General features: G+C 45.9%; 1 protein-coding gene across 1 annotated transcript in view; it reads right to left on the bottom strand.

Moving 5' to 3' along the window:
* The window catches only part of epha2b (eph receptor A2 b), a 46,216-nt gene that overhangs the window by 16,884 nt on the left and 8,560 nt on the right, over positions 1-20,772 (bottom strand). Inside the window, exons 4-6 of the mRNA XM_067970526.1 lie at positions 3,084-3,239; positions 2,511-2,840; positions 668-792 (exon numbers count right to left, since the gene is read on the bottom strand). Of these exons, the coding sequence (XP_067826627.1) occupies positions 668-792; positions 2,511-2,840; positions 3,084-3,239 (611 nt within the window). The remainder of the gene's footprint in view (positions 1-667; positions 793-2,510; positions 2,841-3,083; positions 3,240-20,772) is intronic.

Below are 20,772 nucleotides of genomic sequence, written 5' to 3'. Positions count from 1 at the left end.
ATCCACAAACAGCTTGGGTGACTTATCTGGGTAGGTGCTTCCCTTGATGGATCAGTGGCTAATTGCAACATGTAGTGTGGTAGAGCCAAATAGATGACCAGAGTGTCAGGTTTGACCCCTGGTCCATGCTTGGTTAGCTGATCTCAGCCAAGATAATGGCCTCTGTGCTTGGGGCAAATGCAGGAAAGGAAATCAGGGTTCCCATTCCCAATTGCTAACCAATGAATATGTGGATGGATTATATGAGGCCTCCCATTGACAGTCACAACCTAGGCTCAAAAGAGAGGAATGATTAACAGATGAGGTATTGGAGGAAGACTGGTATCAGAGGATACGGTGCCTCAGCAGGTCAGCAGGAGAGCAGGTGAAAATATTAGGGGAAAATTGTTCTTTTGGCCAGCATGAATTGCCTGTTTAGATGTCTCAACCAAAGTCAAAGATGTTACTAAGAACAGCCGTTCCTTAAACATCTCAGACAGGAATTATAGAAAGGTAAAAGGGAGTGGTAGGAGGCATGACTCTGGACAGAGAACCTGAGCGGCAGCTGTGAAGCCACCCACACCAGTAGACTTCTGGAGGAACGGCAGGATGGGGACAGAGCCAAATGACCAGGAAGTAACTGCACTGACTGCAGTGAAGTGGGACTCATCCACTGATATATTCTCACCTTCTTGCTGTACATGAGCTCGTAGCCTGAAATGCTTCTCAGCTGCCTCTTGGGAACACTCCAGGACAGAGTAAGGCTGGACTTCTCTTGTTTCTCCATAATTATCGAGGTGATTTTAGGAGGCTCTGTGGGAGTGAGAAAGAAGAGGTAAGAAATATAGTGTAAGTGTCTCAGTTGCCACAATCCCTCGATACTGGACCACACAGTACCCATCACCTGTCCACACAAAATCATTTTACAATGCTAGATTTTTAAACGGCCATGTGCATGGTGAAAAGACCTGGCCATATGTACATGTGTTTTTTTTAAAATACCCTGCCACAGTTTGGACTGGGCAAAAGTTTCTCACCACACCAGTTAGAGTTCCATACCATAGTGAGGAACTAAACAGTGGCTTATGACAGAATACCCAAACTCCAGCCTACACGCTACTTGCAAACCTAAGAAGAGGTAGTGAAATGCAGTAACTGCTGCCCAATCCAGAAACTGCACCCCTGACCCAGAGACCATTCCCCGCCCATAACTCGATGTCAAGGACAGTTCATTGTCTTGTCTATTAATTCACAACACTTGGCTTTGGTGCTGTTCTGTCCAACATCCCCCCTTCAACCAACACCATCAAAAACAGATCAACTGGTTATTCATTTCACTTGCTGTTTATGGGACATTGCGGTGCAAAAATTGGCTGCTGTGTTTAGCTATAGAACAGTAATTCCCCTTCAAAAGTAATTCATTGGCTGTGATGCACTTTGGGACATCCTGGGATGTGAAAGGTGGTTTTTAAATGCAATACTGTTTTTAAACCCAGCCGAAAGGGCACAGCTACCACAATACTCATGGATATAGTGAGCTAAATTAATCAGATCCCAGCAAGACAGGCTTGGGTTACTGGGTATCGACTTTGCATTGGTAGAGCTGTGGCTGACGTCCCAGTCTTGGTTTTTTGTTCGTATTCAGCCCTGGAGAATCAGTGTCTCTAATTCTGCAGTGGCTGTACCCAACACTCTTATGGTAGTCTCACAGCTTCTCTTGGCTGATTTCTCCCTTTTTCTGTATTTCTCTCAAACATACATTCCACACTGCAAATAAACTGCTTCAAGTTTCTGTACTGCCCATGTTAAACAAGAGGGTAAATGCTCAGAGTGTGGAGCCAGGCTCAGGAGAGAGTGCCGGTTGGAGAATCAGCCTTATTGTGCTGTAGCTCCATCTCCGACCCTTGCTCTCTTTCACCACAGCTTCATGAAGGGAGCACAGAATTGGTGAATTTACCACAAGGTTCCAAAGGTTCGAGGACAGGGGTGGTGCGTTTCTGTATTGGGACCCATTGATTGCTAGGGCAGTACTAGGCCATGCAGACCAGAGGTCCCTGGTGCAATCCTCGGTTTGTTTCAAGTAAGCCAGGGCAGCGGTTTCGGCTCGACAGTTGGCCTAAGGTATCCCGGGGCTGGAGAAAGGGAAACAAAAATCAGCCAGAGTTCCCACTCCTGATCACGATTCAGTGACTCCGGCTGGAAATGCACGCACGTATACATCAGATACAACGGGATGGGACTTGGCTGTGAATCTTGAATAGGACACCAGAGTCATTGTCCAGCTCCCATGTGAGGAATGGCCACTGGAGCAAGGTACAGGATGGCTGTCAGGACCTGTGCAACCATATCCCAGCAAGAGTCAGCACCCTCAGCGGAGAAGACATTAGACGAAAGAAAGAAAACAGGACAGTCGATGTCTTTAGAGGGACAACTCTACAGCAGGTACCAGCAATCCACCTTCCTGACTGTAGGTGGCGCTGGCTCCCGATCGGAATACGGCCTCTCATATTACTGTTCAGTTTAACACTTACCCGTCTCGTTAATGAAGGCAACAGCGCTGGCGACGTTGCGTGTCAAGCCCTGGTCGGACACCCCGTTCCTCGCCTCAACCGTAAAGGTGTAGTTGGTGTGTGGTTCCAGCTCCGTCACACTCACTGTGGTCTCCACAAATGGGGACTGCCGAGAAAACCGGACGCCAGGCTCGCAGGGTTTGCAGCTTCCCGTGTCCCAAGAGCAGCGCTCACACACCACGCTGTAGGTGACGTCACTGCGGCCCCCAGTGTCACTGGGCGGCATCCACTTCAACAGAACTGTGGAACCCATGGTGGTAGCGGTGACGCCCTCTGGCATGGAGGGTGGTCCTGTAGATTAAACACAATAGAAACATAAATCACTTCATACTGCTGCCGGGGACGGCTTATTTCGGTGATAAGAAAAGGTCAAGTGAGCAATCAGCCTTCATTGCACAGCGCTCATCCTAGTCAGCCCCAATCTCACTCAGTGGGAGCGAAAGCCTACTCTCCAGGTCGTACACTGTTCAACAATGAAGGCTTTACATGCAGTGCATAATCAGACAAAAATGTTGAAAAGGTGATTGTACTCACGAGAACACGCAGAGGTGGCAGAGTCACCGGGGGCTCGGTAAAAACCCTCCGCACACGGACACGAGGTGGAACCTGCTGCAGAGGGCTGGGTGTTAGCAGGACATTCCAAGCAGGGGTCGTTGCTGGCCTCTGATTTGAAGAATCCTTCCTTGCACACTGAAACGCAGAGCCACGATTTAGTCCAGAGTCAGTAGAAGCAAATACATCAAGAATAACTCAACAAGATCATCACATGCAGAGGTCAATGTCCAAGTCTCTGACTTGATCTAGCAGCAATATTTAATATTAGTATCACACACCTCTTTCTTCACCCCCCCACCCCCCAAACTTTGTTAGCTCAAGCAAGTGTTCATTCTTTGTTGATAAATCTAGGCTGCTAAGAGCTGCCAGGCTGTTCAACTGTGGGGCCATCGTAGCCGAGTCTGATGCTGCTTAATTTGAGCAAATTCAAGGCACTTTTATACGCTGGGGATATCACTGCTTCACGCTTCAGGAGAGCAATCTCACATGCCGTCCTTCCACTTTTACACAAGGACTGGGGAGTTGATCTCCGTAGGCCACTGGCTTCACTTTTATATACAGCCCCACACAAGGGCCTGCAATGCCATCTGCTCCTGGAACCTGGGCTTGTTTACACTACGGACTGGAGTTGAAGGAGGGAGAACTTGTACATCTGCAGTCAGCTGAACTCCTCTAGTGTAAAAAGCCTTTTTAAAGTTACCAGGAATCACTTGTTAAAACAGGTGAAGCATCAACTCAAGACTAGGGTGTACAAATCAGAACAGCTTTAATATTTGGTTTGGTGGGATGTTAGTATCACAGTCAGTGACAACCACAGGATAAATCACAGTTTTCACTCAAGACTAATTGCTGGAACGACCAATTACTGGATTTTCCCCACAAGCCTTGGTAAATCCAACAAGTTCACTCTGGGGACATCACTGTCCACACAAGTCAGTTACTGGCAATTCTAGCACCCCACTAAACCAGATATGAAAATTATAGCATAGGCTTTGCACTCAGGAGTGGGGAGAGGGAGCAAAATAGATGGTTGCTTTGTGTCGGAGAGTTCAAGATGTCTCTCCAGTTGAGAGCTCATGAGCAGTTGGGTTAAGTGATTTCACTTTACTTGTGTAAACAGAATGTCAACTGCCTGACAATCAAGCTATTGTAACTGTCAAGTTTGTCATTCTAATGAAAGGCATCAGCAGGTACCAATCGTGCGGCCCCAAAACCCGGTCAGGAGGCTGCTTCTCTCACTTTGGGGGAATTCCTGGCATTTTCCTGCATTCCAGGCTGACACTTACTCAACAGCTGAGGGGACAACTGCTTCAAGCAAACAGCCACCTCCTGTTGGTTACACAGAGTGAGTTCAGAGCTCGGGCCTGAGTTTATGACAGGGGATATAACAGTTCCTCTGTGTACACAGCAGAGCACAGCTGACCTCATAGGCGAGTGTGTGCTGAGAGCATCCAGTCACTCAAAGAGAGAACATTCCCGACATAGACAAAAGGTTGAAGAGGAGTAGGGAAAAAAAAGGTTCTTCACACGACCTCAGGCATTCTCACCCCAACCAGTTTGTTCATTCCACTTCTCCAGCAACCAACTGACAGACAACCAACTGGCTTGTTAATTAACCCTCAGAGCACTGGGCATGCATTAATAGAAAATGGAGATTCCCCTTCCCAGTCCTGCACCCATCTTTTAAACACTAGCATCTGCTTGCTGTTGGCCATTCTATGAACTTTCAGATGTTCCATTCATCTACTGCCTAGAAATTACCATTTGTAATTTTAGAGGATGATTGCTTTATATGACAGTCCATTGTCTGCAATTTCAACAGAGATGTTAACATGAATTAATAGCAGAGGAGTTTCATGCAATTGTACGCAGCGTTCATATGCTAACCTTGCAAATCACTAACTCTTAGGTTCACTGCACTTTGATGATGATTTGTGTCATCTATGCAATGAGAGCCATTTGGGGAAAACTAAAGAAAGAACGAACTTGCATTTATATAGCACCTTTCATGACCTCAGGACATCCAAAAGTGCTTTTTACAACCAATGAAGTACTTTTGAAGTGTAGTCACTGTTGTAAGGTAGGAAACACGACAGCCAATTTGCACACAGCAAAGTCCCACAACCAGCAATCAGATAATGACCAGATAATTTGTTAGTGATGTTGGTTGAGGGATAAATATTGCTCAGGACTCTCCTGGACTGGTGCCGTGGGATCTTTTACATCCATCCAAGAGATTGATCTCATCCGAAAGACAGCACCTCCGACAGTGCAGCACTCCCTCAGCACTGGAGTGTCAGCCTCGATTTTGTGCTCAAGTCTCCGGAGTGGGACTTGAACCCACAACCTTCTGACTCAGGCTAGAGTGCTACCAACTGGGCCAAGGCTGACACCTTATTATGGAATGCAACACACCTGCTTGCAAGACACCAAAAGGTTACTTGGAGTGACTCGGTCCAAAAGTGTAAACACGGCCCATTGTCCAACTTGGCCTGCATTTCCCGTGCAAGCAGTCTTCAGTAGCTGCGGAGCCGGTACACAAGGACAGCAAGAATTGTTCATCTCTCACACTGTGCTCACTGCCTTTGGGTTGTCTCAATTCATCGGAACAATAATCATCACAATCAAAGGAAATCAGAGTCCCTTTGACAGCAACTCAGACACATTTTTATATTCTAGAGGACATCCACTGACAGGGTCGTGTCGACACTGACATTCTGCTTAATAATGATGTCAGACAGCTGCCCAAATAGCAAGAGACCTCAAATGGCACAGCTGCTTTATTGCGGAGACCCTGGGAGAGCAGGAATGGTGAGGCTGCTTTGTTCGAGCTAAGAGCTCATATTGAGCAGGCTTGCAGTTAATAGAATAGGAATGTCTATCTAGGCAGCAGTAATACTAATGCACTCAGGAGCAGTGCTGACATGCTCAGGGCTCAGTCAGAATGCCAGGCTATTCTCTCTATTCATTGTTAACACAAAGTGAAGCTGGGCCCCTACAGGCTGCCTCAATACCGCTCGTTGTTGAAGGATTAACACTGGTCCCGAATCGGTCGTATTCCCGTGGCCTGGTACACACCCGACAGTACATGGTCTTTTGTGAGTGGAAAAGGTTTAGATCACATGGGCCCCCTAACGGTGCCAATGATCCACGAATAAATTTTAACATTTTTCACAAAACTATGCTGTTTCTTTCAAAGAGAATTCAGTTGCTTCCCCCCCCCCCCTCAAACAGGATAGAGTTCCTGAGGATGTGGGGACATCCTCTTTGTGCCTGGTGCTAGCAGTAGAGACTGCGATGACTGCACTGTGCAGCACACATAGACGATGATCTCGCCCAGAGCTCCCTTAGAACGAAAAAAAAACTGCCCGAAGCAAATCAAATTTCAAAAATCACTGCTACATAACGCAGCTTAAAAAAGGGATAGTTTGCTGGATGAATACCAATGCAGCACTGAGCTATACAGACCAGAAGGCCCCAGGTACGACCCCTCATCTCTGCTGAATCAGTGGATCGCGGCCGTGCAGCAATAATAGGGGTGTAACAATTGATCTTCGTACCCCTTGGCTAAGAAGGGTGGGGAAGCCAAGGTTTCTGTTCCTAATCACAACCTCTGCTAGAAAGTGCATGTTCGTGGGTATCGCCCAAGGACTGGGTCAAGCTTGGCAGCGCTGCCCTCTGGACCCCAGTTGAGCAGCCTGTTGACAGTCATACATAGAGAATGACCACTTGGAGAAGGCACCAGGCAGACATGGAGCTGTAACCCATCAAGAAATGAATGCACTCAGGAGAGTGAGAGAAATGGGGGGGGGGGGGGGAAGGGGGGGGTGTTCAAGGGAAGGAGTTTTGTCAACAGACCACACCCCCCACCCCAACCTTCAATAGGTGCTATGGTGGCCTCCTCTGCCAGCCTTGGTAAACATCCTATCTGACTGAAGCAACCCTGCTCTCTGGTATTGGGAGTAGATTGCAGCCTGATCAGCAGGGTGCAAATATGCGAACACAGTACAAAAGCACTCAGAATTCCCATGCAAGGCAGAGATTATCTTTCTTAGTCTCCTGTGGAGAGGAGGAATTCTAAGAATATCTCAGTTTGTTTATTCTAGGTCGCTGGTGAGCAGAAATCTGATTTAGGAATATTGTACAATGGTGGTTTCACATCCCCACTGGACTGGACTGTGTTGGATACAGCCCTGAAAGGAACACGCTTTTAAATTCATTCAGGATTATACGGATTAAAAACTCTCTCGATGGGCTTCTTCCATGTAGGAGTTGCCTGTGTACCTACACATCGGGGCCAAAATTCCTCAGATCTTCTGGTAGTGGAAGAGCTGGAAACATGGAAACGTAGAAAATAGGAACAGAAGTAGGCCATTCGGCCCTTCGAGCCTGCTCCGCCATTCAATATGATTATGGCTGATCCTCTATCTCACTACCATATTCCCACTCTATCCCCATACCCCTTGGTGCCTTTTGTGTCTAGAAATCTATCTAGCTCGTTCTTAAATATATTCAGTGACTTGGCCTCCACAGCCTTCTGTGGTAGAGAATTCCAAAGGTTCACCACCCTCAGTGAAGAAATTTCTCCTCATCTCAGTTCTAAAATGTCCTACCCCATTTCCTGAGACTGTGACCCCTTGTTCTGGACCCCCCAGCCAGGGGAAACATCCTCTCTGCATCTAGCCTGTCTAGCCCTGTCAGAATTTTATATGTTTCAATGAGATCCCCTCTTATTCTTCTAGACTTGAGTGAATACAGGCCGAGTCGACCCAATCTCTCCTCATACGACAGTCCTGCAATCCCAGGAATCAGTTTGGTGAACCTTCGCTGCACTCACTCAATGGCACACAATAGTCCAGGTGTGGTCTCACCAAGGCCCTGTATAACTGCAGTAAGACATCCCTGCTCCTGTACTCAAACCCTCTTGCAATGACCTGGACCTTGATACGTTTGGTCCCAGCCTTACATCGGAGATCCCTCTCGGCCTTGTAAGGGACAGAGCCTCCACCTACCCCTCACAAAGCCACTGAAGCGGTAGGGGCAGGGGCTCTTTATATTGGGACCTTAGCCTTGTAGAAGATCGGGGAATCTTTGGAGGCCGGTACATCCACAGGGGAGAGGTCTTTATTGGCGGACATGGAGACCACCTTGGGGGTCCAGGGAAGCAGCTTGGACTCCAGAAGCTCAAGTTCAGCATCTGTAATACATCGGAGGCTTCGGAATTTTTTCAGGGGGCCTTCAACATCCCTCTGGCCGGGGCAGCAAGGCTGCATTTGTGGCATCCTGCGGTTGTCAGGAACCAGAGAACTGCCCCTCATGGTATGGGCACCGAGCAGCGATACTTAAATAGGGAGGACCACCCACTGACCCGCCTATTCTGGCAGAGTCAGTGATGGAGGTTACCAGCGGGCATGATCCTGGCCTTTGTAGTAGAGTGAATATGGGGTCTGAAACTAAGCGCAGGGTCAAACGGGATGCTGATGTTGCAAACAGTCTGATTAATCCTGAGATAGCGGCCGGAGGAGGAGGAAGGAATTGGTGGCATGGGGGTGGGGTTTGTGATGGGGACCGCATACAATGATTTTAGTTTACCTGATGGTGAGCTGGAGGAAGTTGTGACCCATTCAAAACTGAATGTCGGACAAACAATCTACAGCACAGAGGCAGTTGAAAGGTCAAGGTAGGTGATGGGTAAAGGAGGATAGTCACAATCACAGAGGAAGTTGTTTGTGACTTTAATTAGGGCCGTTCACTGCTGCAGGAAGGGCTAGTCACGACTTTCTTACAGTTTCAAGGAGATGATCTCTTCACTCTGGTATTTCCTGGGTGGGGAGATCATACATTATAATTTTAGTATCAAACAACAGGTCTGTAAATCATTAACGGTATATAAACACACAGCCCAGCTGGATTTTCCTAATCGGGACGAGTGTCCCTGCCAACACACCAAAGGCGTAGCACCGCGACCTTCACAAGATGGGCTGTCCTGCATGGGAAGGCATACAAATACCATTTACACCAAAACGTGACAGTTTCGACCCTGCAGAAACCAACATCGCTTACTCTGCTGGAATCCCCAACCTGCTCCAAAGAAGAAAAGGTGGAAAGATGAAATGTGGTCACTGGGAATCACAGATTTAGTATCGGTTCTACAAGTGTGAGTGGCACAGTCAATGCGGATAGTGTTTGGTGGAACCCTAACATCAGAAGCTTTCGTGTAAATCTGAACCTGATTAAAAGTGAAGTTAATTCAGAACAACTTGTATTTACAAATAAAAAAAGTTCCTCAGAGAAAGAAAGGAATGGACACCAAGCCTCAGTGGGCACGTTAGGGATGTGACCAAAATTTCAGTCACAGAGATGAATTTTCAGGAGGCTTTTGATCATGGAGAGAAAGAGGGGTCAGGGAGGGAGGGGGGTTCCAGAAAACTAGCTCAAGGCAGCAGAGGCTCTGCCACCAATGGTAGAATGGGTGGGGGGAAGGGGAGAAAAGCAGAGTTAAAGAACCTGAGGGCATGGGAGGGAATGTAAGGCTGGAGGAAGTAGAGGTAGGGTGGGGTAAGGCTAAAGTGAGTTGTAGACAAGGATAAGCAGATCAAAGCCTACCTTCTGTTAATCTTTAGGTAAAACACACTCAACAATCTCAGAAGGACTACTGGACAAGATGTCAATTTCCAAATCAGAGCAGTTAGGAAATACACACAAGTTTGTTTCAGACATTTTTCTTTTGAAAGAACACACAAGGGAGGGTTGAGATGCTTGTTGGTGAATTTTTGAATGAGATCTAGTCTGACATCGCAAATTGAACAGTTCAAAGGCTGCCAGGGTCATGTCGCGTGTATTTAATCATTAAGGTTTTGAGATAGGTGTTTCATAGCAGACGAGAAGCAGCACCATCTCCAAGATACAGTCCTGGCGACAGGGCCTCTACCTTATTTCAAATGCATTATGACTGACTGGGGGCTCGTCTGGGGAGAGAAAGAGCAGCCAGACAGAAAGAGGTCACAGCTCTTAACCTTTCTGTAAGTGAGCGGAGTTGAAAGGAAGTTGAAAGCCCAGGGTTTTATCACATAGGGTGAGTAGGGCTTTAGGAAAGGATAATGACTCGTCATTAGGAGCGAGCTGTCAGCACCAGCCTGGCTGCAGTTCCGTTCTGTGTGATCCTCCAATTAACTAGCAACACAAACACAAATGCATCAGTCCCTCAGGGACAATGAGGCCTCAACAATCAGATTGGACCATTTACTGAGAAGGATATGACCTGGAAAATGAGGGCAGCGATCAGCTAGACTGGACTGGCAGGTATCACAGCCAGGCTGGTACACAGTGAGCATGATTTAGGAAGGTGTCCAACCCAGTCAGTAAAGCAATTCAGCAAGTACACTGGCAATGTCACAAGGAACAAGGTACAAATCGACCTGCAATAACATTCCAGAGATACTGGAAAGGCATTCACAGAGGCCACAGCTGCCAACGATTATGGAATGCAAACAAACTGCAGCCCAACATAAAACACTTCACCGCACTGCTGCCCCCCCTCACCCGCCAAAGTCACCGAGTCCCACCAGCATACAGCCTCACAGGCACTAACTGAAGAAAAAGGACACCGTGAACTAGAGGGGTATAAAACGGAAAATGCTGGAGAAGCTCAGCAAGTCAGGCAGCATCTGTGGAGAAAGAAACAGAGTTAACGTTTCAGGGTGTCAGAAAACAACAAATTGTTCTAGATTTTTTTTTAAAAAAGCTTCTTCTGGTTCTGATGAAAGTTCTTCGACCTGAAACATTAACTCTGTTTCTTTCTCCACAGATGCTGCCTGATTTGCTGAGCTTCTCCAGCATTTTCTGTTTTTATTTCAGATTTCCAACATCCGCAGTATTTTGCTTGTGAACTAGAGGGGGTCGGTTAGAAAGGACACAACCTAAAGGGACAAGTGAAGAGAGGTTTTGGGAACTGAATGATGAAGCCAGGGTGCAACGGCTTAAATGTAGGATAATTGCACAAGTGATTGTTTTGTCAAGGGATTGGGTCACAAACACGACAATCTTTCATACAAAAGGAAAGCTGCTTGGAAACACGGTTCCAATGGTCAGCTATTCTCGTTACCCATTTAACAGCAGGCCTGAAGCAGTCTGTTAAAGGATAATGGACAATAGTTAAGATCTGGCTTTTATTTTCAGTGCCACACTGGTTTGCCTGGATGAATATCAGTACTTGAACAATCATCTAGAAAATAAGAGGCAGCGACCAAGGGAAAAACCAGGGCTGGCATCTATCCAAGGAGCCGCATCCATCTCCTGGAGGACGACAAGTCAGTCCTTTCCTGATGCTGCCCCACATCTGGTGCAGCGAGAGGAAGTGCGGAGTTATTGCTGGAGTTACCGTGCACATCCTGCGGAACCAGTGATTCAAATCTATGAATAGAATGATGTCATCCAGTGTGAATCGCTGGGTTTCACTTGAAATCCTGTAGGTTCTAAAAAGTTTCCAAGAGTATATTCATACTGTAAATATAATAAATAGCTTGCTTCCATTCATAACCTGGTGCTCTGCCATTTCCAGTACTGGGCAAAACCTGGAATGTACAATGCAGACTTGTGGTTGAAGGATTTTTTTAAAAAACAAACAGAACTGGGTTCAACTGACTCTTCTCTGCCCGTGAAGTCTGGTGAGTGATGGTTTCTGACCGATGGGTCAGATGCTCCCGGTGTCGATATGATTCTGAGGAACCATACACTGGACAGCCTGGGGAAATGGATAACATTACCAACCAAGGCAGCGGGCAAGCGAACTCAAGGCTCTTGGGAAATGGTGGCAAGAGTCCGGGGAAGACAAGCCCAGGCATATCTGCCATCAAACTCTTACCTACAATCAAGGAAATGAGCAAACTCTTCAAGAATGTACGCAAGAATTCAGACTCTGTAATGCCACAGTGCAGCTTCAAACTGTGTCAGACTGAAACACGCTGGGCCTGTACGAGGCAGGACCAGGCCTGTTCAAATACTGACACAGGAGGCCATTATGAAAGGCCTATATTTTGCACTTACTAATCAGGGTGTATCCAGAATGTCTACAGATTAACTCATTAAATGCCAAGTTACAGTTCCAATTTCTACATAAATTATTTTTCCCCCTTTTCCTGGCAACCTTCTCTCCTCCCTCCCGAAAGTGATATCACTTGCTGCACTACAGTTCCACAGGCCCTTGCCCCCCCAGTAGCTTTCCCAAGTGCAGATTCTTCATGTATGAACATAAATAGCGAGTGTCAGCAGGATATTTGATGGGGAGGAACATTATGGCCAAGTCCCATTCTGTTCTCACCCAGGATAGCAAACAGGAGCAAGGTCCCTGGGTGATTTTTTTCCTTGCTAGCCCAGCTAGGCCATCAATTTAGCGCAGACCAGATATCCCTGGGATCTTTCTGGTCTGAACGGCTCAGATTCTCACTGCCTTAACTAGCCAAACCACCGAGTGACTATTTCTATGCAATTAGTCACTGCATAAGCAGTGTGCGCTCATTCACCTCACTCTGTAATCCACATCAGCACATCAACCCAAATCACGGAATGAAGATGTAACAAACTTTTTCCATGTGTCTGTCCATAGAAGTAATTAGCAGTAAATGTCCATTCAACAAGGCTGGAAAGGGGTATTTTTTTGGGAGAGGGAATGGAAAGTCTATTAAAACAAACTATTTTGCGCGACTTCAAACTTTATGGCAGAATTACACTGCTCTGCGCCAAATGAAGGGTTTGAAACAGGAGTCACCAGGGACGAAACACATTTCGGACAAGACAACATGTCTCCACCAGCATAAACATTCCAAGAATCAGGCCCCAAGTCAGCAACACATCGGAACGGGCCCACGACGAGAGCCAATTACATCTGTGTAAAGGCGGTGAATTTATTTCAGGTGCAATTTCTGAAACTTTCATAAAGTGCTGGAAATACACAGCAGGTCTAAGAGGAGAAAATGTTTCAGGGAAAAGATCTTTCGCTAAAAGTGTTTCCAGCCAAAACGCTGACCCGACTTTTCCCTTTCAAATACTGACAAACCCGCTGGGGATTTCCAGCATTTGAGGTTTTGTCTTTCTCTAAACTTTCTAGTTGATCATAAATATAAAGAATAGATTTTTCAGTCACTCATATACAAGAATAGGTTACTGAGGACAAGGTTAGAAAATTGTTCTGGGTTCAAATTCAGCCCAGACAGAAAGGATGAAGACCTCCTCTCTGCTGTGGGCACTGAGAGGCAGGGCACTGAACAGTTTTTTTGCCTCTAGGACAAAGCCTCACTGAATAAAAGTCTCCTCTCCTGCTGTGACGGGCTCAGGACTGATGTGAATCAGCAGCGTAAGTGCATATTTATGACTTGACACTGCCCTAGAATCACTCCACAGTAAAATTGGATACTGGGCTAGGGCTAGAGAGAGAGGAAATTGAAAACATAATAATTACAGCTGAGCTTATAATGGCGCCCATAAATTAGCACGTTGATAATGAAATGTATTCTCATTTACAACAGGATATAGTGACAGCGCTGTGACAAGACTTGTTTCATACGTGACTGCTCCCTCATAGCGAAGGGCTGCCGGACAGATACTAAAGCACAAGGTTAGCACTAACACAGTCTGATGGTCTATCTGGCTAATCCTTACACTGTCGGAGTTGCTGTTCACACTTCAGTCAGCGTTGAGCCCTCAGTTGCCCCGAGTACTTCTCATGTCTGTCACAGCTGTACAAGAGACTGCATCACTAAGCAGTATGTGTTATTTTCTTCTTTCCTTTCCTGAGGCACTGACTGTGACTGGAGTATGGTTCAATGGGTGGCAGGTAACCTGGTACCTCCCTCTAGTACATATTCTTCATAGGTGAGTCTAGGGGCAGAGTGTTAACCCCAAATGATTTCCCCCCCCCCCCCTCCCTAGCCTAAAAGGCAATTAAGTTAATTGTAGCACCCCGTATCAGTTAACTGGGGATGGCACCGAGGAGTTTTAATTCATTCTTGGGATGTTGGCATCACTGGCAAGACTGGCATTTATTGCCCATCATTAGTGACCCTGTGAACGTGGTGGTGGGCCTTCTAGTATTTTGATACAATGGATTGGCTTGATAAACCACTTCAGAGGGCAATTAAGAGCCAACCACCTTGGTGTGGAACTGGAGTCACATATAGGCCAGACCAGGTAAGGACGGCAGGTTTCCTTTCCTAAGGGACATTATTTCTGGCGTATGTAGCTTAGTACCAGACCAAGCTGTGCATTTATCCAGAGTATTAGGGAGAGCAGATAGTATCAGAGGAATTACAACAACAACTTGCATTTATATAGCACCTTTAACGTAGTAAAATACCCCAAGGCACTTCAAGGAAGCATAATCAGACAAAAATTTGACACCGAGCCCATAAAGAGATATTAGGGCAGGTGACAGTCAAAGAGGTAGGTTTTGAGGAGCATCTCAAAGGAGAGAGGTGGAGGTTTAGAGAGGTTTAGGGAGAGAATTCCAGAGCTTAGGGCCTAGGCAGCTGAAGGCACGGCCACCAATGGTGGAGCGATGAAATTCGGGGATGTGTAAGAGGCCAGAATTAGAGAAGCAGAGAGATCTCGGAAGGTTGTAGGGCTGGAGGAGGTTACCGAGTTAGGAAGGGGGCGAGGCCCTGGAGGGATTTGAACATGATTACAGCACAGAAGGAGGCCAATCAGCTCATCTTGCCTGTGCCAGATAGCAACCTGGTTAACTCTAGCATTTGTGCACACTAGAAAAAAAAAAGGAAAAGGGTTTATTAGACGATTAACAAGAAACAACAATATCTGAAAAGTAGGGACTCAGATCACGGGGATAAGAGTGAAAATTCTCCAGACGTTTAATAGACTCATTATACAGGAGACAATGACAGGAGAAATGAGGTCTGGTGTGCTTAAAGGGAGAAAGAAACCAGTCTTATCATTATCCTTCTGGGCCCCTGGGGCGTAGAGTTTCTAACTCAGGAAAGATCCCAACAGATCATTAAGTCGTAGCTGATTAGTGCTCCTGTGTCCCTCACCGAAACACTACAGACATTTATTGATCAGCTAATTGTCTTTCATGAGAAAACGATGGAGGAAAAACTTCCAGGAGGCCTCAGTTTGTTTTCCTTCAGATTGGTTGAGCTATTATAAGCTGGAATGGGGTCATGCCTAAACACACAGAAAAATGCTGTAACACGGAGCCAAGCAACCTTCCACCCACACAAAAATCGGAAAATCTCAAAACTTGTGACAGTGTTAAGGAAGGAACTGACTGACCATTCAAGTTAAAAAGATAATAGGAGGGGGATGGATGACTCATGCAAAAAAAATGTAGGTGGGGCAGAGCAAAGACTGAGAAGCTTGTACAGCTATCAGGCCAGCTGGGAAAAGGGGATGCGTTTTGGCATCAACCGAGCCACACTCTGGTTTGACCTTCCCTAATCTTAGAGATAAAACCTAGAACGAGAAAAGGAAAGAAAGAGCCCTGAAGAGAAGAAATGGAACAGCAAGTTCTCAGTGGCATTGGCCCAGAATGGATGTTTTGTTTGTTTAAATACTTCCTCCAAGGGAAACAAAAAATAAGGATACTCCTTTTGGAAAAAAAAATCTGAAATCAGGTCGAGGAACTGCAAAGCTGGGGGTGGGGTTGAAATCACTTGTTAGTGAGTGGAGAATGATGCATCAGTTTTACATTTCAGGGACCAAGAGCCAGTCCACAATCTTCAACGAACTCATTTGTTGATAAACCATAAATTTCAGGTGGTCAGTAGTCTGGGGCTGGTTATTGTGGAGAGAATCCAGCCACACTATCATTGTATGTGGTTCTCCATCATGGAGGTAGTCATCCAAGGCTGACTGGTGTTAAAAGCCAGTGTCTCCACCCAACCCACAAGCAGCAGGAAGGTCACATGGACCATTCCAGTTAACTGTAACTATTCCAGTTAACTGTAACCACCCCGGTCAGCCTGACAGTTCCCTGTGGTTTGCTGTTTATACCTAGACACATCAGTGTCTCATTCTTGTGGCTGATAATTTAACCAGAATTTAACAGTAAATTTATACAACTACAAAATTTTTTAAAATCCCAATAAAAGGGAAATAACACAAAAGATTTTCAGTTCAAAGTGCTGAATAAAGTTGTGGCATTACAACTAACAGCACCGTCCCGAGGAGCCGATGACACCAGCAGCCTTTGTATACACACCCTGAACTTAGAAATACATCGGGGACAAACTTCAAAACAAAAATCAGAAACATTGTAGCAGTCATGCCATCATAGTCACAAAATGTCAAAACGAAGTAAGGCTCAACCTCCCATCTCCTTTTTTTTCCTCCCGTACAATCAAGGAACCCAAGTGACTGGGGAAGGCACATAGTGCAGGTCAGCACCAAGGCTGAAGCTGTAGGAGAGACCGAGTAAATCAAGAAGTACTGATTAGGTGACGCCAACGGAGTTTGTTTAATCTCTGCTCCCCGGGCACCATTATAGATTTGGAATGGTACAGTACCCATTATCCACTGAGATACTGGCAGAACCAAAGTCAGATGCCTTCAGATACTTCACTCTGGCTGATATTTCACAAAGGGAAGTTTGTTCTGCTTGTGGGATGTGATTGAGATAGCAAAAGCATATATCCGGTCGGAAATCACTGACAAAGCTCTCTGAATGAAGCAGACAAGCCCAATGCCAGAATCACCATCAGTCTGAGTGGCTTATCTAGAAGTTCCTAAACTGCAACCCACACACCAACAGTCTGATTTTTAAAATGGAGACTCAATTTTTCCTCAATCTTCCATGTTTAGTGATGTGCAGGCATTAATTATTGAGGTTATCAAAGTTTACTTTTTATTTTACTTTCACATATATATTTTATAGGCTTTGTGTACATTCACACATATTGTGAAGTCGTTGCAAAATTTCATATACATTTTATGAACTCATTGTGCATTTGGCTGAATATTCATATATATTTTATGAAACATCAATACATGGTGCTTGTGCGAGGAATATATTGATACATCCAAGCCTCCTGACATGACCACACTGGAAGCAATGCTGGGCAGAAAGTTGAGGCAACTTCTTTGGTCTTGGTTTCTGGGGGTTATTTAAGCTGGGGGTCAGAGTGAGGAGGCTGTGTTATGGGCATGTCTGATGGGATTGCTGTCCTTTGTGGCCAGTGGTGGGCTGCTCTGCTGTGGGAGCAAGCTGTATTCTCAATAAATCTTTATCATCAGTAAACCCAGACCTCAGAAATCGAGTCATGATTCCACTTTCTGTCCCACCCCTATCCTGCTGTCTGCTGGTTTTGAACTTGGGAGAAGATAGCAACCCAACCCAACATTGACTTTCCCGACAAAAGGACAGATAAAGAAACATAAGGAACTGGATTAAGCCATTCAGCCCCTCGAGCTTGCTCCATCATTTAATTAGATCATGTACCTCAATTTTATTTTCCCGCCTTAGCTCAATATCCCTTGATACCTTACCTAACAAAAATCTATCTAACTGTCCCAGCATCCACAGCCTTTTGGGGGATGAGAATTCTAGATTTCCAATACCCTTTGTGTGGAAAAAGTGTTTCCTGATTTCACTCCTGAATTGCCTAGCTCTAATTTTAAGATCAAGTCCCTTTATTCTTGATTCCCCCATCAGAGGAAATAGTTTCTCCGTATCTATCCTATCAAATCCTTTTAACATTTTAAACGCCTCGATCAGATCACCCCACAATCTCCTGTACACACAGTCACAATTAGTAATGTAGCACCAAACCACTGATCACAGGGTCCCAGTTTCTATCCTCAATCCATGCTGAGTTAGTGGATCTCACTGGAGGTGGCAATTTTACTGGATTAGGGAGGAAAACTGAGGCAGGGTTCCAGCTCCTGAGCTCTATCCAGTAACCTGGAAAGTACACATGGTTGTCATTTGAGGACAGCATAGTGCTCAGCTGCACTGCCCCTGTACTCGACACCCTGCCGATGTGACTCACTAGGCTCACAAGTGAAGATTGGCCATTTGGGTGAGGGGTACTAGAAGGGTGGCTGGTGCCCAAAGAACATCTACCCCAGCAAGAGTTAACACCCACAGGATAGGAGAAGAGAAGGGGAAGGAAAAGGGGGAATTGGCACAAAAGTGCCTACCCAATGCAGAGCATCCCGCCTGTTTAAATATAGAATGGCAAAGTTTGCAATGTTTATAGAACATTGGTATTCTCCAGGGGTAAGGGTCTAAGTGCCCATACAAAAACAACATTCATCACAGGGGAGCTTGATGCTACTGCTGCAGCCAAACTAATGTAATGTTTTCCTGTTCTCTCAATGCTTAAATGAGCAGGTTGCGTCAAAGCTCAAGTTGTACTTTTCTTCCCCCCTCATATCAGCCCCCATGGCTTCTCTAGTTTTACTCTGCTAACTTTCAAGCAGCCTGTGGTTTCACATTCCATTACTACAAGGCAGGGCTGCTGAAAGATTTTGAAATTCTAGCACATTAACCCCAATCCCGCCGAGAGCCACCTGTCCCACAGCACGGCAGGAGGGTCGGCTGGGATGACTGACCTGGTCGTCTGTCCAATTAGAATACTGGATTTGAATTACCAGTGATCTAAGCATATTGACCACGCACAGCGCCATCAGCAAGTCCAGATACAAAGCAAATTGTCCAATACTCCTAACACTGAACTTTAGGAACCTGCAAACTGAGACCCACTGTCCTCTCTCGGGGTCTCTGCCAAAGCTGTGCCTATTTTGAAGTGACCCTGGCACACCAGGAAGGCTGATATATGGGAGGGGAGGCACTATGTTTCCACACAGATTTTATTGAAAAGACATTGCAGGAGCCTTTTGATCCTCTTCTTTGCCCTCACAATTTCCTGCCCTCCTCTGTGTACCCGTTGCCAGGGTACAGTTCCCCTTGCAGTAACTATACCCCAGTACTTCGCCAGACCAGGTGTTCTTCATGCAAGAGCTGTAGCAAGTGTCAGCGGGCTTTTTGGCCATGGAAACCATCACGGCCAAGCTCCATCCTGTCCTCACCCAAATGTCCCACGCACTTTTCAGCAGGGAGTACTGAATAGTGATCAGGAGTAGGGACCCCTTCCGGTTAATGTTTTTCAAGGAGCACTGAGGCTAATAGTAGAGGCCCTGTTGTGACCTCAGCTGAGGTGAGTTAACTCAGCACAGAATGGGAAACAATGCAGGGAGTTTTCTGGCTACTGGCCCAGGACCACACCAGGCAACACATTTACCCACCACGCCATCAAAGGAGCTTTAAAGCAATGTACAGAGGGCTATGGGAGATCTTTTTATACAGATATTCCCACCTCCCTCTTGGTAAAATCTTATGTAAACACATCTGGTATAATTACCGATTATCAGATTAACTTTATAACCAGTTTATTAAACCTTCTTTAAACAAGAGCTGGCTGGTGCCAACCAGTCTGACACCTGTGTCTGTCTTTAATTTGCAGGGTTTGTTTAGAACAGAGCTATTGGCGGTATCCAATATGATGTTGCTCATTTGCTGGAATCCACCTACGATTGGAGCTTGTACAAGAAATGGATTATCCAGTTCCTCCCCAGTATGATCAACTAATCACTTTTTGCAAAAACAACACTGGCTGAATGGAAGGCTCTCTTTACAATCAAGAGTCATTCATTGCCTTCCACCAAATCGGAGCTCTCGGGTCGTAGAGCAGGAGGGGGCTGCACATTCAAAGATCTAGTGAGCGGGACTCCTGGACATGGAGATCTATAGCATCATCTCACCCACTCAAATCAATGCCGTTGTCAAATAATTCCACATCCACCTCAGAGTGCAACTAACTTCCTGTTTCACAAGTGAAGGACATTCATGTGGCCTGTAATTAGCCAAATGGCACACAAAGCCCGGTTGAAGCCTAGGCAGAGGAAATGGGTTGATACACAGATTACACAGGCTCCCTACAGTTAGGGCAGTTCTCCTCTCCTCCTCAGGCAACCGACACACATTCTCATTCTTTGCACAGAAGCAGCCACTCCCTGAGAGCCCAAATGGAGCTGAACACCTGGGAACCAGATTAATGATTGATCAGGCACTTGCTTCACCTCACTTGCCTGAGTGAAACATCTTCTGTACTTCAATGGGCTGCACTGCTTCTGGGGTTTAAAAAAGAGGTCAAATAGTGAAGAGTGAAATGGCCCTTTAATGTAACAAGCATCAGGAGATAGGTATGGGGCATTAAATAATATTAATGTAGTCCTGAGAGACTGGTCTATAGCCTGTGTGCACCTAGCCAGAGCGCTCCTGATGGGTTTCAGATACGTATGAATTAATTCCTGCCAGGAAAGGGAATCTGTTTTGTAAACTGAGGTAAAAAAAAAATCAAAAAAAAATTCAAGCTGATCTAATTAAAGTTTCAGGATTACGAAGGGAATTGGACAAAATTGATCCAATCATCTGTTCGCAATGGTGAAAGGTTCTGCCAGGGAATAACAAGTTAAAACGAGGAACTTAGGAGTAAGAAAGGAAGTCAAGGGGAATTTTATTTACCCAAGAGAGTTGTTCCCAGGGAAGGACATTGCAGCAGACAATGTAAATGGAATAAAGAGACAATTAGACATGTTTATGGAGAGAGAGAGAGAGAACTGATCAAGGGAGATGGTGATCCATCAAAAAGGGACAGGT

The sequence above is a fragment of the Heptranchias perlo genome, chromosome 32 (assembly GCF_035084215.1).
Source record: "Heptranchias perlo isolate sHepPer1 chromosome 32, sHepPer1.hap1, whole genome shotgun sequence".
Classification (NCBI taxonomy): domain Eukaryota; kingdom Metazoa; phylum Chordata; class Chondrichthyes; order Hexanchiformes; family Hexanchidae; genus Heptranchias; species Heptranchias perlo.
Note: the sequence above shows the minus strand (reverse complement) of the source record. Positions and strands in the feature narration are given on the sequence as shown.